This window comes from Uloborus diversus, chromosome 1 (assembly GCF_026930045.1).
Source record: "Uloborus diversus isolate 005 chromosome 1, Udiv.v.3.1, whole genome shotgun sequence".
NCBI classification, from domain to species: domain Eukaryota; kingdom Metazoa; phylum Arthropoda; class Arachnida; order Araneae; family Uloboridae; genus Uloborus; species Uloborus diversus.
The window spans coordinates 89,654,452-89,673,914 of record NC_072731.1 but is presented as its reverse complement, the minus strand read 5'-3'; the positions used below and the strand labels follow the sequence as shown (position 1 = coordinate 89,673,914).

The 19,463-nt window shown below is 31.6% G+C and overlaps 1 protein-coding gene across 2 annotated transcripts in view; it reads right to left on the bottom strand.

Annotated features, from left to right (window-relative positions):
• Nucleotides 1-19,463, bottom strand: part of LOC129231030 (NADPH--cytochrome P450 reductase-like) — a 61,979-nt gene that overhangs the window by 34,076 nt on the left and 8,440 nt on the right. For both annotated transcript variants that reach the window (XM_054865284.1, XM_054865279.1), the window contains exons 2-5: nucleotides 9,911-10,092; nucleotides 8,849-8,906; nucleotides 5,762-5,890; nucleotides 283-432 (exon numbers count right to left, since the gene is read on the bottom strand). In XM_054865284.1, the coding sequence (XP_054721259.1) occupies nucleotides 283-432; nucleotides 5,762-5,890; nucleotides 8,849-8,906; nucleotides 9,911-10,086 (513 nt within the window). In that variant the 5' untranslated portion in view covers nucleotides 10,087-10,092. The remainder of the gene's footprint in view (nucleotides 1-282; nucleotides 433-5,761; nucleotides 5,891-8,848; nucleotides 8,907-9,910; nucleotides 10,093-19,463) is intronic.

The window sequence follows — 19,463 nt, the reverse complement described above, 5'->3', positions numbered from 1 at the left end:
ATAAAAGGAAAATATCTGAAAGCTCTTATAATTTTTCTGGGGATAGAAGACTTACACTGTGTAGTGATTACAAATGACAGAAGCATATTTACTACTTGAAACAAACAGTATTTCTTACAAATGGTTGCTTGTTATGTCTAGCTCATGCAACACCTTTCTTTCATATTCTATTGATTTATTATTGAGGCTAAAAGGAGGAAAAATCAATATATATATATGTTTATTGTCTTCTTTTACAGAATATCTACACTATAATACCTAATAGGTGTTGTGTTTACTTACAGCATAATTCAAGCCACTTAGATCAGCTTCACCAGCCTGCAACCACTGGTAAAATTCTTGAGCATTATCGGTGGGGTCCCCTTCACCATATGTCGCCATACAAAATATTGCCAGAGAATTTTCAACTTCAGAAACTTGTACGAGATCTTCCTAAAATTAAAAGTCTTTAAAATACATTGATTCCATTATTTAAAATTCTAATATTTAAGAAAAGATACTTTCAGTTAGGAATGAAACTGATTAACAATTATCAGTAGATCTATGAGACTAAAAGTGATACAAATGACACAGAGCATTTTACAAACATCCCAATGCTTAGATCTTATATTAAAAATACTATAGAACTTAAAAAATTGTATGCAATAAACAAAATTTTATATTAACAGCACATTCCTTGAGGGCCAGAAAAATGCTGTGTTCTTGTCCCAAAAATATGCAGATTCTGTACATATGTAACTATACAGGGCTCCCAACACATTTTAGCCATAGAAAAGGGTAAAACAGGACCACTTTGAATCAAAAAGGGGACCAAAGAGGACCAGTTAGGATTAAAAAGAGGACCTTGGGAGGACCATTCATAGTTAAACCCAGGGAAGCACCAAAAGGCAAATTAGCTGCCTGGCAATAAATAAGTGAAGATAATTCGTTAATTAACCAAAATAATGATTTTTAATGATAAATCCTTATCACCTTCTGTACATCTGAACTTCTTATCCATTGAATTATATCATTCACACAAACATTTGGATGGGGGGAGGGGGGGAGACAAGCAAGCATGTAACTGAACATCTTACAGAGTAACTTTAATTGTAAAATAAATTTTCTACTACTTAACAGGTAAAAACTGGTTAGTTAAAAATAATCATCCAAGTGACCGATCAATCAGTGCATACCTAATAAAGACCTTTTAGATACAGTTATTACAGTAAACACCTTAGCACATAGTAGTTTACAAAATTTTTCACATAACCAGTTTAAAGAGAATTTATTTTGATATAAGGTACCACAAGACAAGAAGATATAGTTTGGAGGCCAGGAGGTCCCCCTCCCCCTCCACAGCCCTTGGTTTTTACACATATTTCCAGCCTAAATATGGTAAGTTTATATACATATGAGAGTTTATGACCAAACACCAAAGCAGGAGGTAATTTCTGGGCACGCTACTGACTGATTAAGTTCAAAAATATTAGAGGTTTGCCCCAAATCATTTATTAGTATGCTAAGTATCCAAATCATTTCTTCATATGTATGTATTGGTTGTTCGGGCACCAAAAAAATACTGTAACTGCCTTCATGTATATATAAAAATTAGTGAGAAAGAAATTTTTTTATTAAAGCTCCCACACCCAAAAATATACAAATGCGCTCAAGCGATAAATACACTGAATGTAAATTTGAGGCAGCTTTTACTGGATAACTTAATGTAATAAATAAATGTGTAATTTCAGATTCATAGAGCTATATTTTCAAATTGAAAATACTCATTTTGAGTATTTATGCAAAAAGATTGAAATCTCAAACATAAGAAGCAATTCTTCGCGAAGTTCGAGTAAGTGCAATGCTGCTATGGTTCCAAAAATAAGAAAGTTTATTATCGATTAAAATTAAACAAAAAATAAGCTAATCTACGGTGGCGTATGTCAAAATAACTTCCGATTGCCAAAAATATCAAAACATTAACAAGATACAAAAAGATTGAAATCTCAAACGCAAGCAATTTTCCGTGAAGTGCGAGTAAGTTCAATGTTGCCATGGTTTCGAAAAAAAAAGTACTTTATTATCTATTAAAATTAAACAAAAAATAAGCTAATCTACGATGGCGTATGTCAAAATAACTTCCGATTGTCAAAAATATCAAAATATTAACAAGATGCAAAAAGATTGAAATCTCAAACACGACAAGCAATTTTCCGCGAAGTGAGAGTAAGTACAATGTTGCCATGGTTTCCAAAAAAACGTAGTTTATTATCTATTAAAATTAAACAAAAAATAAGCTAATCTATGGTGGAGTGTGTCAAAATAACTTCTGATTGACAAAAATATCAAATTATTTATAAGATAAAAAAAGATTGAAATCTCAAACACGACAAGCACTTTCCGCGAAGTGTGAGAAAGTTCAATGTTGCTGTTGGTTCCAAAAACAAAAAAGTTAATTGTCTATTAAAATTAACCAAAAAATAAGCTAATCTAAGGAGGTGTTATGTCAAAATAACTTTCGATTGCCAAAAATATCAAAATATTTACAAGATGCAAAGAGATTGAAATATCAAAACCCAGTAAGCAATTTTCGGCGAAGTCCAAGAAAGTTTGATGTTACCATGGTTCCAAAAAAAAAAGTAGTTCATTGTCTATCGGAATTAAACATAAAATAAGCTAATCTAAGTTAATGAATGTTGAAATAACTTTCGATTGTCAAAAATATCAAAATATTAACAAGATGCAAAAATACTAAAATCGTAAACGCAGGAAGTAATTTTTCGCGATGCTACATATCGAACACAAGTTCAGAAAATTGCACTGATGAAACATTCTTGATTTTTTTCAAGGTGTTTCAAGGGCGTACGAACCTGTGAGAAATTTCGGTAGCAAAATGCTTTGATTTGAAGTCATAACTCCTCCCTCAAACCTCTCCATTTGCTAGATTTCCATGTTACAGCGGTTGAAGGAGGAGTAATGACGTCAATCTGAAGCGAAATAATACCAGAAAGTTAGGTTCAATAGAAAAATGGCTCCGCGGCCGCGTGTTCGGGCGTAACAAACGTCAGCACACAGTATCTTTTAATGTAATGAAAAATTTTAAAATCTGATTTTTGAGTAAAAACAATATAAAAGCGGACTAAACGGACCAAAATGTTAAAAAGCGGTCTAAAGTGGACTTTACCCTAAAAAACGGACTTTGGCGGGAAAAGCGGACCATTTGGGAGCCCTGACTATATGACTGCTAATTGTACAGAAACAAGTACCAGACAAGAAGGTAAGATAAATATTTAAAAATCTAACAAATATTTAAAAATAGCAATATCTTTTCCCACAGTGAGGAACAAAATTTTCAATACCTCAGTTTTATTTTTGGGTGCCAAAAAGTAAAGAGTTTTGGAGCCAAACAGTAGCCCTATGTCGAAATTGTCAGAAATGGTGATAAAGAAATGTAATGAGGGCTTGATTTACCAATGGACATGACAAAAATTATTGACCAATATTTCAAAGACAGGGACAGGATTTTCTTTAATGAATTCAAAAACATTATCAAAAGAAAAACCTATAATTATAACACAAATTATTTTTCATTAATGTTTAGGTTGTGTCCTGAGTGAAATTGCTTGCCATGTTGATGTGGTATAAGTGAAATAAAGATTGACTACCCCATGTTTACACCCTGGTACTTGAGTCTATAGTCATGCATATGCAATCACAAAAAAAAAAAAAAAAAATACAATTGCAATTTTACAGTACTTTTTTTAGTTTTACAAATCAAGGGGGCCCCTGCAGATGTGTTGGCTGTTGTTTTGCCAAAAATTTTTAATCGAACCCATACTATGATGGACATTATCAGGCTCAAAAAACTAGTTGTTTCTGAAATATTTTGTTTCACTAAACATGAAAATTACCATAAATAGTTCAGATTAGCTCTTGTTTTCAAGATACAGAGCCAGCTGGGGTAATGAAATCTCAATAATGCTGATGTTCTCTTTGCATATAGAAGCACCTCCTATGGGTCTGACTATCTTTTGCACTTAGACCCAGGCTGCAGATGGAACAACTCATTGCATAATATACGAATATATTCCAAGAAGTTATATTTTCATGAAAGAAATGTCCATAATAGATCTCTAGTATATCCTAATAGCTTTCTGTTTCTATTCCTGCTCATTCTGCTGGGAGTAATGAAGATCTTTGTGGAAGCTGTGAACAAAGATGGCTTTCCAATACCTTAGAGAGAAATTTCCAAGATAGATTGAAGCTAATGTTAATTAGATAATTTTTAACTGCCCTTCAAATATGTATAATTATGAAGATCCCTGTTTTCAATTAAAAATTTCATAGGGCAAGAGAAAAACACCTTGGAAGCCTTTAAAGGTATGTTACGAGAACTTCTACGCAACAGAGAAAACGAGAACTACCAACAGTTGATCAAAAAACTCCTGCAGAGTTCTGTGTCCACTGATGAAATGTAAGTCCTTGAAACTCCGTTTCCTCCACTTTCTCTAGGAATTTTCCCCTGAAAACTGTTGAGCTCTAAATGACAAGCAAGGCGCAAGGCTTCACCAAGATATCTCTGCAATGGAACACAGATATCAGGGTTGCTGGGCTAAGTTAACGCTCGCAGAATACTGCTGGACTATTATAAGAGATGCTCCTTCTTTGACAAAACAAGAAGTTATTATAAAAAAAAATAAAATAAAGGTTTACAGAAATCAGCTAAAGGCAACCTTCGATTTCTTAAAAATTAACATTCTTTAATGAAACAGAACTCACTCAATTATATATATATTTTTCCTTTTCAATTTTACTTTCCCACCAATGAGTGGTTGCGGTGCATCTCTCTTTAGAGATGTTTTGCATATCTTTAAAACAAGAGCTAATAAAAAAAAATCATTTAACAAATTTTTTTTTTCAACCCAAATTAGTAAGAATTTGTTATTTATAAACAAGATGCAGATACAATTATGTTTTTTGTTCCCTAGTGTAATTTAGGCCGACAAAACATCAAGCTAGTTAGAGGGGAACAGCATTTAGACGAATATGCCCTTTTGATATAAAAACGAGCTGATGTGTGCATCACGACTTCCTTTTACTCCAATTTAACGTCATTTTCTCATTATTGGCAGTTCTAATATGATTCAATAGTTTACTCTCTAAATATCAACAACAGTGGCCAAATTGAAACCAGATTTTAAAAAATAAATAAAAATAAAATTTTTAAAAATAAATTGCCAAATTTATCGCCAAGTTAGCGACAAAACAGGTGATATATTGCCAAGACTGGCGATATATTGCCAAGTGTCCGCCAAATTATAACACCACTTGAGTTTACATCGAAATTAACAATGATTTCCCCCCAAAAAGGGGCAAAAGATCCCCTTTGGAGCATCCGAATGCAACCAAAAAGGAAGGTGCACAACTAGACCCCACTAGGAGTCTATGCACTAAATTTCAACTTTCCAAGACATTCCGTTCTTGAGTTATGCGACATACAGACGTCACGAGAAAACTCGTAATTAACTCGGGGATCGTCAAAATGGATATTTCAGGTGCCTGAAGGTTCCTAGGCAGATATCCAAGTGTGGTCGGGTTAAAAAAAATACTCAACATTCATTCGGGGGTGAGCAAAATGGAAATTAAGGCCGATTTTTGGGTGAAAATTTTTTTGAGAATACAATATTTCCTTTTTTGTAAAAGGAAGTAAAAATAAGTTAAAAGTAAGATAGTCAAAAGAAAGAATAAGTTAAAAGTAAGTAGCAAATACTATAAAATTTACCATATCATACTCTTCTGGATCAGCAACCATAGCTTTCATTCTGTAACGACTGGCTTCTTTAGCCAATCGTGCAGCAAATTCTTCTGCAGTACCTGTTTGTGAACCATAAAAAACGACAATATTTCGGCCCTATAAAATCAAATCATTTAAAAGTTATGAAGGATCATTTATAGAGATAAAACTAAAATAATAATAACAATAATAATAATAATGCACCCAACCCCTGGCATTCATTTGAATTTTGACATCTTAAAATCAAATTATGCTTTTTGCAATCACGAATTGAGACAGGACCTTACTCATTGGATATTTTGTTTCTACAAATGGAATGGAAATGGAGAAGAAATTTGCACCCATCATATTATGACTGGTGTTTTTCTAGATTAGGTAATATGAGGCATATCCATTAAAAAAGAAATGGTAACTAGAATGCAGAAACAAAGATATGGTTATTCTGACCAATTTGCATCCATGCATACACTTATTATTAGGGCTAGGCGATGTAAGAATTTCTACCTTGTGATGTATCGTCAACTTTACATCGAGGTGTAAGTTTTTTTTAATTTTTTTTAATTATAATTAACTTAAACTTGCTTGTTTAAATTTTATAAATTATCTGCAAGGAATTGAAAATCATGTGAGATATGAATTAACAGGTCCTAGCACCATAAAGAAATTTATTATATTATAAAGTAGTGCTAAAGGCGCAAGTTTTGAGATGAACCTGTTTTTTTCAATGCAATAAAATGTGAGTAAACGGATGCAAAGTCATGCATTTCAAAAGCTCACATGTTCTTGCATTAAAAAAAAGTTAATTGTAATCTGTGTGTGGGGAGGGGGACGCACAAGGTGACACTCAAAAAGGATTTCATAGTTTATTTAAAAAAAATAATTCTGAAAATTTCCATCAATATATCTTAAATTATATTTAATCCAACAAATTTTACACAACTAGAGTGCCCACTATTGCAGGGGGAGGGGGAGGCCACATATGTCGTTTAGGGCAAATTTTGCATAAAATGGATTTGCAGTTTTCCAAACTCTTGTTACGACACAAAAATAGGAATGAATTGATTCAATTTCACATTTACATAAACATTTATAAAAAAAATTTAAGGGGGGGGGGGGGGTCGAGTGAGACTGCGAGTTACCGAACCATGTGACAACTGTGCTAGGAACTCCACTGCTTGTAACACCAGAATGCATGTCTACAATTTTTGTTGATATTTTGCTTTTTTTCTGGCAAGTGACTATACGATAAACTTACTAGTTCATCCATATATCTTTTGTCAATAACTAAAAACATGTGTATATTTTTGGGAGAAATGAAAGTCTAACTCTTCGCACCTCCATTGTTAAGCCAGACTGGATTGACACACTGCTAATTAATATTAGTGTAAAAAAAATTAGAGATTAAAACGCCAGCAACCAAGGACCGGTGTCTGTACATCGGAGCAGTATCAATGCATCTGTTTAGAGAAAAATTCTAAACCGGTTTAATGATGTGGGATGCACCCCGGTTTTTGGAGATGCATCGCCCAGCCCTGCTTATTATAAAGATTATATTTACAGCATATACGAGGTGCGGCTAGAAAAAAACCAAACTAGCACAGGTGAAACAATAAAACGATTGCAATAAGGCTGAAAGCCGCCTGGCCTGTCACGTGACTCTTGCTCCGCCTACTGCTCGAGTTTCATCTGGCTCCTGCACTCAGTCTGCCCGTGGCGTCTGTTCTAAGTAGTTGACGTTTTGTCTGTGCGTCGGAAAAATGTTGAGTGTACAGAAAGAACAGCGTGTTAACATCAAATTTGTTTTCAAACTTAGAAAATCTTCAAGCGAAACGTTTGTAATGTTGCAACAAGTTTACGGCGATGATTGTTTATCGCAAACACAAGTGTTTGAGTGGTTTAAAACGATTTAAAGATGGCCGCGAAGACACAAGTGATGACGCTCGCACTGGCAGACCATTATCAGCAAACATTGAAAAAATTGGTAAACTTGTTCGAGAAGATCGCCGTTTAACAATTAGAGCAATGTCTGAGTTGGCAGGAATTGACAAGGAAAGTGTTAGGCAGATTCTTCATGAAAGTTTCAACATGAACAAAGTGTGTGTAAAAATGGTTCCAAAGTGTCTCACAATTGAACAGAAGGAACACCGAAGAATGATTTGTTCTGACATCCTAGAAAACATTGAAAGAGATCCCACCTTTTTACAAAATGTTATTACTTGTGATGAATCGTGGTTTTTTACTTACGATCCCGAAACCAAACGCCAGTCGATGCATTGGAAATCTCCTGATTCTCCACGACAAAAAAAAGCACGAATGTCAAAATCGAAATTCAAGGCAATGATGATTGTTTTTTTTTTATGTCAAAGGGATTGTACACATTGATTGGGTACCAGAAGGACAAACAGTGAATCAGCATTACTACATTAGCGTCCTAACTACCCTACGTGAGCCAGTACGGAGAAAACGGAACGATTTGTGGAAAAAAAAGACATGGATCCTGCACCAAGACAATGCCCCAGCTCACAATGCGTTGTCAGTGAAGACGTTTTTAGCCAATCACAACTGATGGTGAACGGTTTTTTTCTAGCCACACCTCGTACTGTTATAATACTTTTATTTCTTATTAATCTTAAATGATAAAAATTAGTAACCTGGAAATTTTGAATGAAAACGAAGTTTTGCATTAAAATTCATTTTTATAGGTTTTTTTTTTCTGAAAAAATGTGGTTTTGCACAAAACTTCTACTTTTTAAAGTAAAATCTGTTTGAGTGAAGCCTTGGAAAAAAAAGAAAAAGGCATGAACCAAATCACAGAAAACTTGTAACCATGACAATGAAAAAATTAGTTTTTTTAAAAATAAGTATTAAAAACAACGAGCTAGACAGATTGTCATCATGATAATTTTGAAAAATTAAAGGGACATCAACAATGGTCAAATGAATATAGTTAGCAATTTGTGATTGCTCAAAAAACATTGATTTGAAAATAAAATCTGCAGAATTAAAAACAATTTTGAAATATTTATGAGATTTTAAAGTGATAAATAAATACAGATGAAATAATTCAAAACTTACAGTAGCTTTCATCTTTGATATAAAACTGGAATCTGATAATTCAACACTATCCATTCGACTAAACAAAGAAAAAATACATATTCATCAAAATAATGTACAAAATAGATTTAAAAAAAACCCATTAAGTTAAATATATATGTTTAAAATTTTTAAGATGATTTAGTAACATGAAAATCACATACAGTTACAGCTCTAACAAAGAAATTCATTTCTTAAAAATTAATAAAGGTTTTTACTGGGCGATCTATAAAATTCAATATTAAATTTGGAAGAAACAAAAAAGATGATTCCAGCTGATTATTAAAATTCAGGAGATTTTTTATTGAATAAATAAGACCCAAATAATGCATTTTCAATGAGTTTTTCTGCAGAATTCTTATGAGCATGAAATGAAACATGAAGTATATTTTTCAAACCCGATAACGTTAAATATTATGATAGATACATGAACTTCTACCTGACTGCTAGAAAAATATAACCTATAATTTCTAGAATAAATATAATCTATATATCTATAATTAAAATAGCTAGAAAAAGGTCTCAAAATTTAATGAAAAATGATCCGACATTTACAATTTTCTTTTCGCACATATGCTTGAAAAGGTTTGTTTTTGCAACAGTGATTGCTTTACTGTAGGGATTTTTTCCTGAAATTCTAATCACTGAAAAATCTCTTTTTTTGGGGAATTTTGTTGTTTTGATGGAAATGTGAGAGATATTTACTTCATTAGTAGAGTTTGGGAGTTTCCCGAACAAACCTGGAGAGTTGGTATTCATATTAAATATTAAAATCTGGGTTGTTCAAAGGGGTCCTTTTTAAATAGTTAGTTGGCTCTTTGCTTAACAACACTCTATTTAACGACAGCTTTTCCCGGTCCCAGATAGTCCACTATAGTGTTAAAAGCATTCTACTTAAGGATGACTTTTTGTGGTCCTTTGAAAGTCGTTAAACAGAGAGTGAACTGTATATATTCAAATAATAATATTAAACACACAATATTCTAAAGAACTATTTTAACAGAAATTTTGTGTAATAATGTAACAACAACCAAATTAGCTTACTCTAACTGAAAAGATCGTGTTTCTGTTTTCTTTTTCCTGAAGAAAATCCAATAAATAGCTAGCCCACATAGCCCGGCAAGAATTACAACATCGACTAGACCAAACATTTGTTCAGCAATTAGGCTTTCTTCTGAGGTTTGGTTTGATGAATCACTTTTTTGAGGTTCAACAGTCATTTTGAGCTGAAAGAAAATAAAAGATAAGATTATACAGTGAAATTCGATTACAACAAATACCAATACAACAAAATTTCCACTTCAACGAAATGAATTTTCAGTTCCAATGTAATTGTTGTTACATAGTTAGAATTCCATTATAATGAAATTCCTGTTACAGAAAACAAAATTAGTAGTCCAGGTTGGCACTCAATTCTGGAAAAAAAATTCCCTGTGTTTTTCCCTGTATGAATATGCAAAATCACAAACAAGCAAACACTGATAGTTGAAAAAGAACATTAATAACATGAAAAATTCATGACAGGGAGGGAAAGAACTAAATAAATAAAAAATAAGGGGAAATAAAGAACTCATTATAAAACCGAAATAATAGCGTGGGAAAATTAACTTTTGATATAAGAAAAAAAAAAGACTTTTCTTAATCATTCATTACTTGAACCTTAAAAGGTATAACATGCAGAAGTTAAGCAGAACAATGAATATTGATAGTTAATTTCAAGCTCTCTATATTAAATTAGCATAAAATTCATAATGTACGTCAAATAAAACAATAAGTAATGTTTTCTTTTATGATAAACGTTTTAATAGTTACAAACCAGGGTTGGGTTTTGGACTGTCCAAAACTGGTTTAGGACAGGACAGGTGGTTTTTACCGTCCAAAACTGTCTAAAACTGTCCAAAAGTGTCCGAAACTGTCTTAAACTGTCCAAAACTATGCTAAAGCTAAAGCAGTGTAATCTAATCAATTATTATTTACTGCACTATTTGTAATGCATAAATGTAGATATTAATGAGGTTTAATTAATGAGTATTTGATAATATTTTTCTCCAAAATGATTTTACTGAAAAAAAAATTGCCAGTAACTATTACATAAAAACTTCCTTGTGTAACAGTTGGTAGAGTTATGAAAGGGAATTCACAACACTACCAAGACAACTAATTTCATTTCTATTTATAACTCAAAGGAATGTTATCAAATGTGCAGTATTTAGGTGCAAAAAAAAAAAAAAAAAAGCTTAATTTTTTTGAATGGTTTTTGCAAATAAGTTTTACATGATGCTTTAACAAAAATTATTTTTTTAAATCATAGATTAAAGAACAAGAAATTGATGATTAAACACTTCTGTTATAAAACTTATGAATTAAAAAAAATAGCACATTTTTAATATAATACATTCTGTAACTATAAAAAATTGTAATTTATTGCATTTAAGTCAATTATTGCACTATATTTTGAACACTTTCTTTTGCACATGCATAAATGTTAAGAAATTTGGTTTATAGAAGAAAAAAAAAACTCCTGCATACATATTGAAATTTTTAAGGAAGAATTTAATTTCTATGTAACTAGATTAAAATGAGCCACATAAATAAGTACATATATATTCATACTTGAATGTTCACAATGAATAAATATATTAAATAGTCAAATAGAAAGGAAAAAAAAATGACACATTTTGTTCTGTTTCTGATATTTTCTTACAGAATATAGTTTTTCAAAAAGTAGTTTTCGACACTTTTGGACACAAGGGTTTTGAACAGAACTTGTTTACCCTGCTTTCATTTGCATGCATGCATAAACATAAAGAAATTTGGTTACTAATTTTGAAAAAAAAAAAAAAAAACTGAATTAACTCATGCATACCAATTAAAATTTTAATCAAGAATTCAACTTCTATGTAACTAGATTAAAATCAGCTGCATAAATAAGTTGAATGTTCTCATTGAATAAATGTTCAATATAAAACATTACTTTGATACATTTTATTCTGTTTTTTTTTATCTTTTATCACAGAATTCAATTTTTCTAAAAATATAGTTTTGGACACTTTCGGACAGTTTTGGACACAAGGGTTTTGGACAGGACGGTAAAAACCAGGGTTTTTACCATGGTTTTTACCGTAGTGTCCAAAACCTTGCCAACCCTGTTACAAACCAAAAAAAAAAGTAAGAATATCATTTTTTATCTTATTTTTGATTATTACAGTAAACTCCCAATTACCTGCAGGGGGGGGGGAAATTGACAACATTGTCAACAAGGAATATGTATTTTCGCAGTAAAAAGCAAATACCAAGGGCTCTTTTATGTCAGAAAATTGTAAATTTAAACTCTGTTATTTTTGTTTTATTTGTTTAGTTATTCATTGTGCTTTCTTCATCGTGCTTATACTTGTTCTTTACTGATGTTAATTTCTGTTGTGCAAAAAGAAAAATTTTTTTTAATGCACTGTATATATATTTCGACTGCTTTAAGAAAGTATTATGCATCAAAAACAGTCAAATTTTTGAGGAAAGACAATTTTTACCTAATTTTCTCCCTCATTTTAGCTGCGGTTTATCTGCGATTTTTATTACCCGCTGATAATCAGGACTTGACCGTATTGTTATTTTGGTATTTATATTTTCGGCATGAACTTTTGCTATTTCAATTTCAAAAGAAACAATTAAAATTCTCTGAACTTTCCAGGTTTTTTAGGAAATTTTAAAAAATTCCCTGTATTTTTGTTGATTTTTGAATTTTCTGTATTTTTCCTCTTTCTTCAGGTTTCCCCGTGACGTGGCAACACAGTAGTCCTTTGAAGTTGGTTTTAACAGGCGGTGAGTGATGTTTCCACCAATTTTTCTGAGGGTATACTCCCAGTAATCAGTTATGCACAATTATGTGTATGTATTTTGAAGCTTGAGGGTTTACGCTATATGTCTAAAAGATGTTTGAGAGTATACGGCGTATATTGAGTATACCCTAGAGAAACACCACTGGTAACAGGATTTCACCGTACTTTCAATACAAAAAAAAAAAAACAAAACAAATAAAATAAAAATGTATATTAAACTGCACAACAATTTACAGTGCATGTAGCAGTTAATCAAAAAAAAGATAAATTAATTTGAATTATGGCATTTTGAATTCAAATTATGTTTTTCGCAATCACGAGTGTGTGTGTGTGTATGTAGGCGTGTGTTTCGAGGCATGAGTGTGTGGGTATGTATGCGTGTGTGTGTATAGGTATGTGTATGTATGTGTTTATGTCTGTATGCAGGCATGAGTGTGTGTGTGTATGTATGCATGGGTGTTTGTGCCTGTGTGCAGGCATGAGTGTGTGTGCGTGTATATATTTGTGTCTGTGTGCAGGCATAAGTGTGGATGTATATTTGTGTTTGTTTGCAGGCATGAATGTGTGTGTATGTGTGTGTGCAAGTGTGTGTATGTATGCGTGTGTATGTTGGATATGGACGTAACCTGGAGACGGTTTTCATTAGAGGAGCAGCATTGTGAGGCTGGTCGAGGTTATGCTGCAGATAGAGGCGGTGGGAAAATAAAATCATAGGAACATCAAAACAGTCAAATGAGAACAATAAGCAATCATGATTACTCAAAAATGGAAAAAATATACTTAACATCTTTCTTCTGAAAGTTATGGATTATGGAAAATTTACTTTGTTAAACATGATACAATCAGAGCTCAGCAGTGAGGAATAAATTTACCTTATCTACTTTATCTCAGCTTCAATGAGATGACATCTGCCTCCCAGCTTGGTTATTCCCTAATCCAGACTGGCGAGTTCCAATAAGAACAAAACTGAAGTCTAGGATGTGATAACCGGGCTGTCTGTTATATTGCATGTAGTTCTGCCTTAGCCCTGGCATAAGGGCAGTAACTTACTGCAATGTATAATTTTGTGTAAGAAAATTTCAAATTTTCCCAAACGAGAATAAACTCCTTCGAAAAAAAAAAGTTTTATCCCCAAAATGTCCTGTATGTTTCCAACCATTCTCATTTCTATCAAACGTTAAAATTTATGAAAGTTACATAAAAATAAGAGATTGTCAAGTTAAGAATATATTTATTTATTTATTTGGTTATTTGACACAGTAATATACATAAATTTAGAAAGAGAAAAAATGAGAGATATATAGCATTTTCCATATTCCTTTCTAAAAATGTTTTCTGAAGCCCGAAAATTGGATAATTGTCCAGTCAGACAAACCTGTTAATCAGTTAAATATATCCATTGTCATGTGTAAAAAAAAAACACTTTATAAATGACAGTGGAATGGAGAATACAATGAAATACAATAGGAAGAGGATTATAACACATCTTGAGATCAGAGCTTTTGCGTTAAACAGGTTTTTGCATTATATAGATCATTTCACAAAACTTTGAAACTAATATTCAGAATAAATCTATATATTAGCACTTCAGACTGAGTTTTATCTACAATGAGTATTAAAACACTAATATTGCAATTGGTCATTCATAAATAAATATGTTTCACCAATTAAAAGAAAGTCAATTAGCCTGCACTTATAGCTTCATGGTTTGCATAACAACTGCATTTTCAAGAGCCATCTGGTATTTTCTGTTTACTGTGAATAATTTTCATTTAAAAGCTTTGACTTATCATGGAAAGATGAAAAACTGCTTCAAAAGTTAATTTGCCTAACTATTTTTATGTCTGCAAAGTAAAACAGAGAGATTTTTTAAGTTTTGAAGCTTATTGTTTACTTCTGAAAAGTTGTGCAGTCTATAGAGAATTGCGTTAGATAGGTTGGCGTCATAAAGGTATTCCACTGTATTAACATATAAACAAACTGTAGTAACAACTAAGCTTTATTTCACATAACTTTTCATGTGACAGTTTATTTATCTCTGGTTTTTGGTAATTCATTTCTCAAAAATTCTGTAGTAATTACTCTTACCTCATAAAAATGTCTATATCTATGTAAATGTAGTAATGTTTCTATGTCTTACAGAAATCGCTAAGATAAAATAAATCTAACAGTTACACAAAAGAAGTCTTCAAGTACATGAGTTTCAATAATGCAGCAACAGCTTCCATTGTCAAGAAAATTAGAAAAACATACCACAGAGAAAAAAATCAGAAATATATGAAGGTTAAAATAGATCCAACAGTTATATAGACCATTTAAAACAACCAAATTTCAGGGGTGTCCGCCTAGGGAGGGGGGTCATGGGACAGACTGCACCTTTGAAATTTTGGAAGGGGTTGTTTTCAGAGTAATTTTTCTTTTTTTGGGAGGGCTATTGCTTTTTTTTTTGGCAGGGGGGGGGGGGCATTTGCAAAATTTAGGGGGGGGGGGTTAAGCCATTGCTCTTTGGAGGGGAGGAACCAGGGTTCAAAAATATGATATTTTTGAAAATATCAAATACTTTGATATACATTCAATTTGCAATAACTCTAATCTAAAGGGAGCAACAAAAAACTTCGACTTCTTGGAAGTTCGACTTACCGGCTAGTTTTGGTTTCCAGCATTTTAATATTAAAAACAATGGAATATTTTAATTAATATGTTCATATAACAGACAAAATTAGAAAACTTAAAAAATTTTAAGCACAATATGCACAGTTTAATTAATAACATTGAGAGAAAAAATCAAAAGCATGGTTTTGTTTTCAATACTGCTGGAACCACTTGAATAGAGCTGAATCTACTTCCCGAAAGGTACGTATCTTCATTTGTTTAAAATTCGGATTCATGGATTCTACCGCTTTAGAAGTTTCTCTTTTTCTTTTAATATCATTGACAGATTACTGGCTTAGACATCTTTAATAGTAAAGAAAACTCACTCTGTCTCTCAGGAACTTATCAGCAAATGATATAACTAAAGTTTCGACCATTGAGAACTAAAGAATGAAGGGGAATACATCTTAACTTAGATCAGCTTTTGAATAAAGGTACAATCAGTTGACTTGACAACTTGACAGCTTAAAAGCAAATTTGTAGTCCAGCAACATGTCGAAGTGTAAACAATACAGTATAACAGAAGAAAACAAGCTAACTCATTTCCGCATGTGTAACTCCTTTATCGCACATTGGCTCAACAGGTGCTCTTCTTGCTTTAGAGGTCTATTGTGCAGGAATTGCAAGTGAAGGTGAATTAATTTTTCTCTCACATTCACTTGCTTCTTCCTTTTTTTTTTCTTTCAAAATAAATTTCGAGTCATCTTTAAAAAAACTTTGAGTTAAAGGAAGTTAACTTCGAGATATTGAGAATAATTAGCAAGGAACTAAAGACAAAGGGGTCGACACTTGATAAAAACTAAGAGTTGTAGTAATATTCGAGTTATTGGACTTTGAGTTATCGCAAACTGACTGTATATTGGATATTTTGATATATCCGATATTTTCAAGCAGCACAAAATAAAGTCTCCAAAATAGTAAATGCATCCACAAATCGCTCTTTATTTTCTTACATTATTATTCCAACTTACATTATTATTCCAATATGTAGACTTAAAATTAAGGTTTCTTTCATTATTTACCCATCCAATATTCCTTCTACATTTTAATCAATTTTAATTCAGTTAATTTAGCATTTTAGCTAATACTCATTCACTGTTAGATATTTTCACTCAGTCATAAGATATTTTCTTTTTTTTCTGACCAACATTTAATATTTAACTCGGCACTTTAAATATGATTTAAAAGTGATATAATATTCCTTTTAGTTTTATATTCACATTACATTTTATGAATCTAAAACTAAAAGGGATATTATATTACTTTGTTACAATAATTATATATTAATACATCATAAAAATACAGCACATAACTTTTTGGTTATTTTTAATAAAAAATGAACAATATTACTATGATAAGAAATAAAAATTCCTCAAAAATCAGGAGCTGGAGATAGAAGTTTAAGCAGCCAACATACGGCTTGAATTTTTTTACTTCAACTCGAAGTGTTACCACTCACTAAAAAATAATCTATTGAAAAACATATTCTGTGAAATAGAATTCAGAACAGCCAAATAACTAACTCAATAAAAACTCAAAAAAATGCAAATTTAATTTAAAATAAATTTGTTTTTTAAACAATATATTTTGGCTACCCATTTTACCCCACCTGATCCTAATTTTTATTTTGAAAATACCATAGTTGAAGGAATAGATATCGAAAATATCAAAATCTATATCGACTGATATACGATAAACCCTGGTGGGAACCAGGTATCGTGATTTTTATGATTTTTTTAATCAAAAAAGTCAGATTTTTTAAAATTTAAATCAGTTTTTTTTATTTTTATTAAATTTATAACCATTTATTACTTTACATTTATAAACATAATATATATTTTATACAGTAGATGAATTTATTCAGCTTACTTTTCAAACAAAGATAAGTACTAACTATTTCAATACATTCTGAAGATTTATAAATACGTTATAATACTTTGATAAGAATTGATTTTGTTTTATGCTTTGCTTAAAAATATGGTTTCCATCATCATGTACGTTTTAGTGTAAAAGAATATGTTGAGCAATTACTTTTCTTAATTATATCACTGATGGTGTATGAGAAAAACTGAAAAATGTTATTTGGTTCTATACTGAAATTTACTGTACTTTTGGAGTAAAAGCAATATTGCAAGAAAGAAAATCTGTTTCACACACATCAAGAGGGATCTATGGTTGCGTTCGATGAGCATGACCGAGAGCGACCGGTTAGTTAATCACGTGACAACTAATGATCACGTGCTCCAATCAACCAATCAACTGCTTAGAATGGTAACCGGTGAGGTAACCGGTTGATCATAGAACGCTGTGGTAAGTCACCGGTTACTTACCGATTGACCGGTGAGGTTCGTCGAACGCACCCATAGTAGTTCTGCCGGTTGAAGTTAAGATTGTGTAATGCAGTGTAGTTAAATTTAGAGCAACCTATTCTAAAAATGCAAAATTTATAAAAATAAAAAGAACTGATTTTAATTAAGGATTTTGATTAAAAAAATCACTTGATTCAAATCAATCGATCTAAATCAATGATTTTTTAAAAAAATCAAATGAATTAAATCAAGCTGATTTAAATCAACGAACCCTGAACTTCTCCAAATTTCATACATTTAATGACTTAGTTTATTTGTTTAGTGGATTTTTTTTTCCATTTAATTGTAACTACAGTGAAATTCGGTTACAATGAACCAAAAATTTGTGTATTTTGTTGTAAAGGGAATTTTATTGTAATGGAACTCAAGCAATGAAATGAGACAGTTCAATTGGGACTGCACAATGCATTTATTTTGTTGCAACAGATATTTTGCTGTATTGGTGTTCATTGTAACGGGATTTCACTCTAGTAGAGCCATTTCACAGTATTTTGGACAAATGTAGAGCCCGTAACATGACTTTTTTGTGAAATCACTATTTAATTTAGAGTTTGATTTGTAAGTTATTTTAATTTGAGTTTGTGTGTTGGTAAGACAAACGCAAAAAATACCATAAAATGATCCATTGCTTTGATATTTAATGGATTGCTTCATTTAAAAACTGAACATTAAATTTCAACAATATTGATTTAGGCAACATGAAAGGAGCAAATGAGTGCTTTGTTGTCTTGACCAGTTTGGCGAATATTTTAGAAAATGACCCAAGACATACCAACGGAAAAGTGCACATTTCTTTACACTGAAATGTATCCCTTCACCTTAATACAGTCAAATACCTAATATAATGCAAACGTATTTAACACAATTCTTTATAAACTGCACAACTTCTCAGTATATAGTATATAATAAATTTTGCAATTAAGCCTTCTGTTTCACCTAGCAAACAAAGAAAATTGTTAAGCAAATAAAATTTTGAAACAGTTTTTCATCCCTCCATCTTAATTCAAAGCTTTTAAATGAAAATTTGTATTCACATTTTAAAAAAAATACTATATCGCTCTTAAAAATGCAGCTGTTATGCAAACCATAAAGCTAGCAGAAGTGCAGGATGATTAACTTTCTTTTGTTTCTGATACATTTATTTTATAATGTACAATTAATGCTTTAATACTAATTGCAGATAAAACTTATTCCTTAGTGCAAACATAGATATATCCTGAATATTTCACCAAAACCTGTGTAATGCAAAAAACTCTGGCCCCAAGGTGTACGATATATCTCAGTCTTCCACTGTACAATAAAATTTGCGAAACCATCACTTAGAGAAGATTTATGTGGCACGATACATGACAAATTTGAGTTTTAAATGTTTTTTTAAAATATAGCTTATTATAATTTTATTCATCAGCTCCTTTCCCTTGCAGTGAAAAAAAAAGGTTCTAGCAATTGTTATAGCTCTCGTTCATTATGATGTTTTTCAATTTCGAAAATCCCACAGAAGGAAATTTTTTTCATTTTAAAACTAACTCACAATCTGTACTTTGCAGATAAGACTGAAACATAATCAGCATAAAGGTTTCAAAAACAGCAAAAAACTTTCAGAAAAGGGAAGAATATCTGAATGTATACTTGCAGTGAACAGATGTTGTGAAATTTACATTTGATATATATTACTTATTTTAGGGGTGTCCGAGCTCTCTCAAGAATAAAGACACACCCCCAACCAAGGCCCTGCAAGCG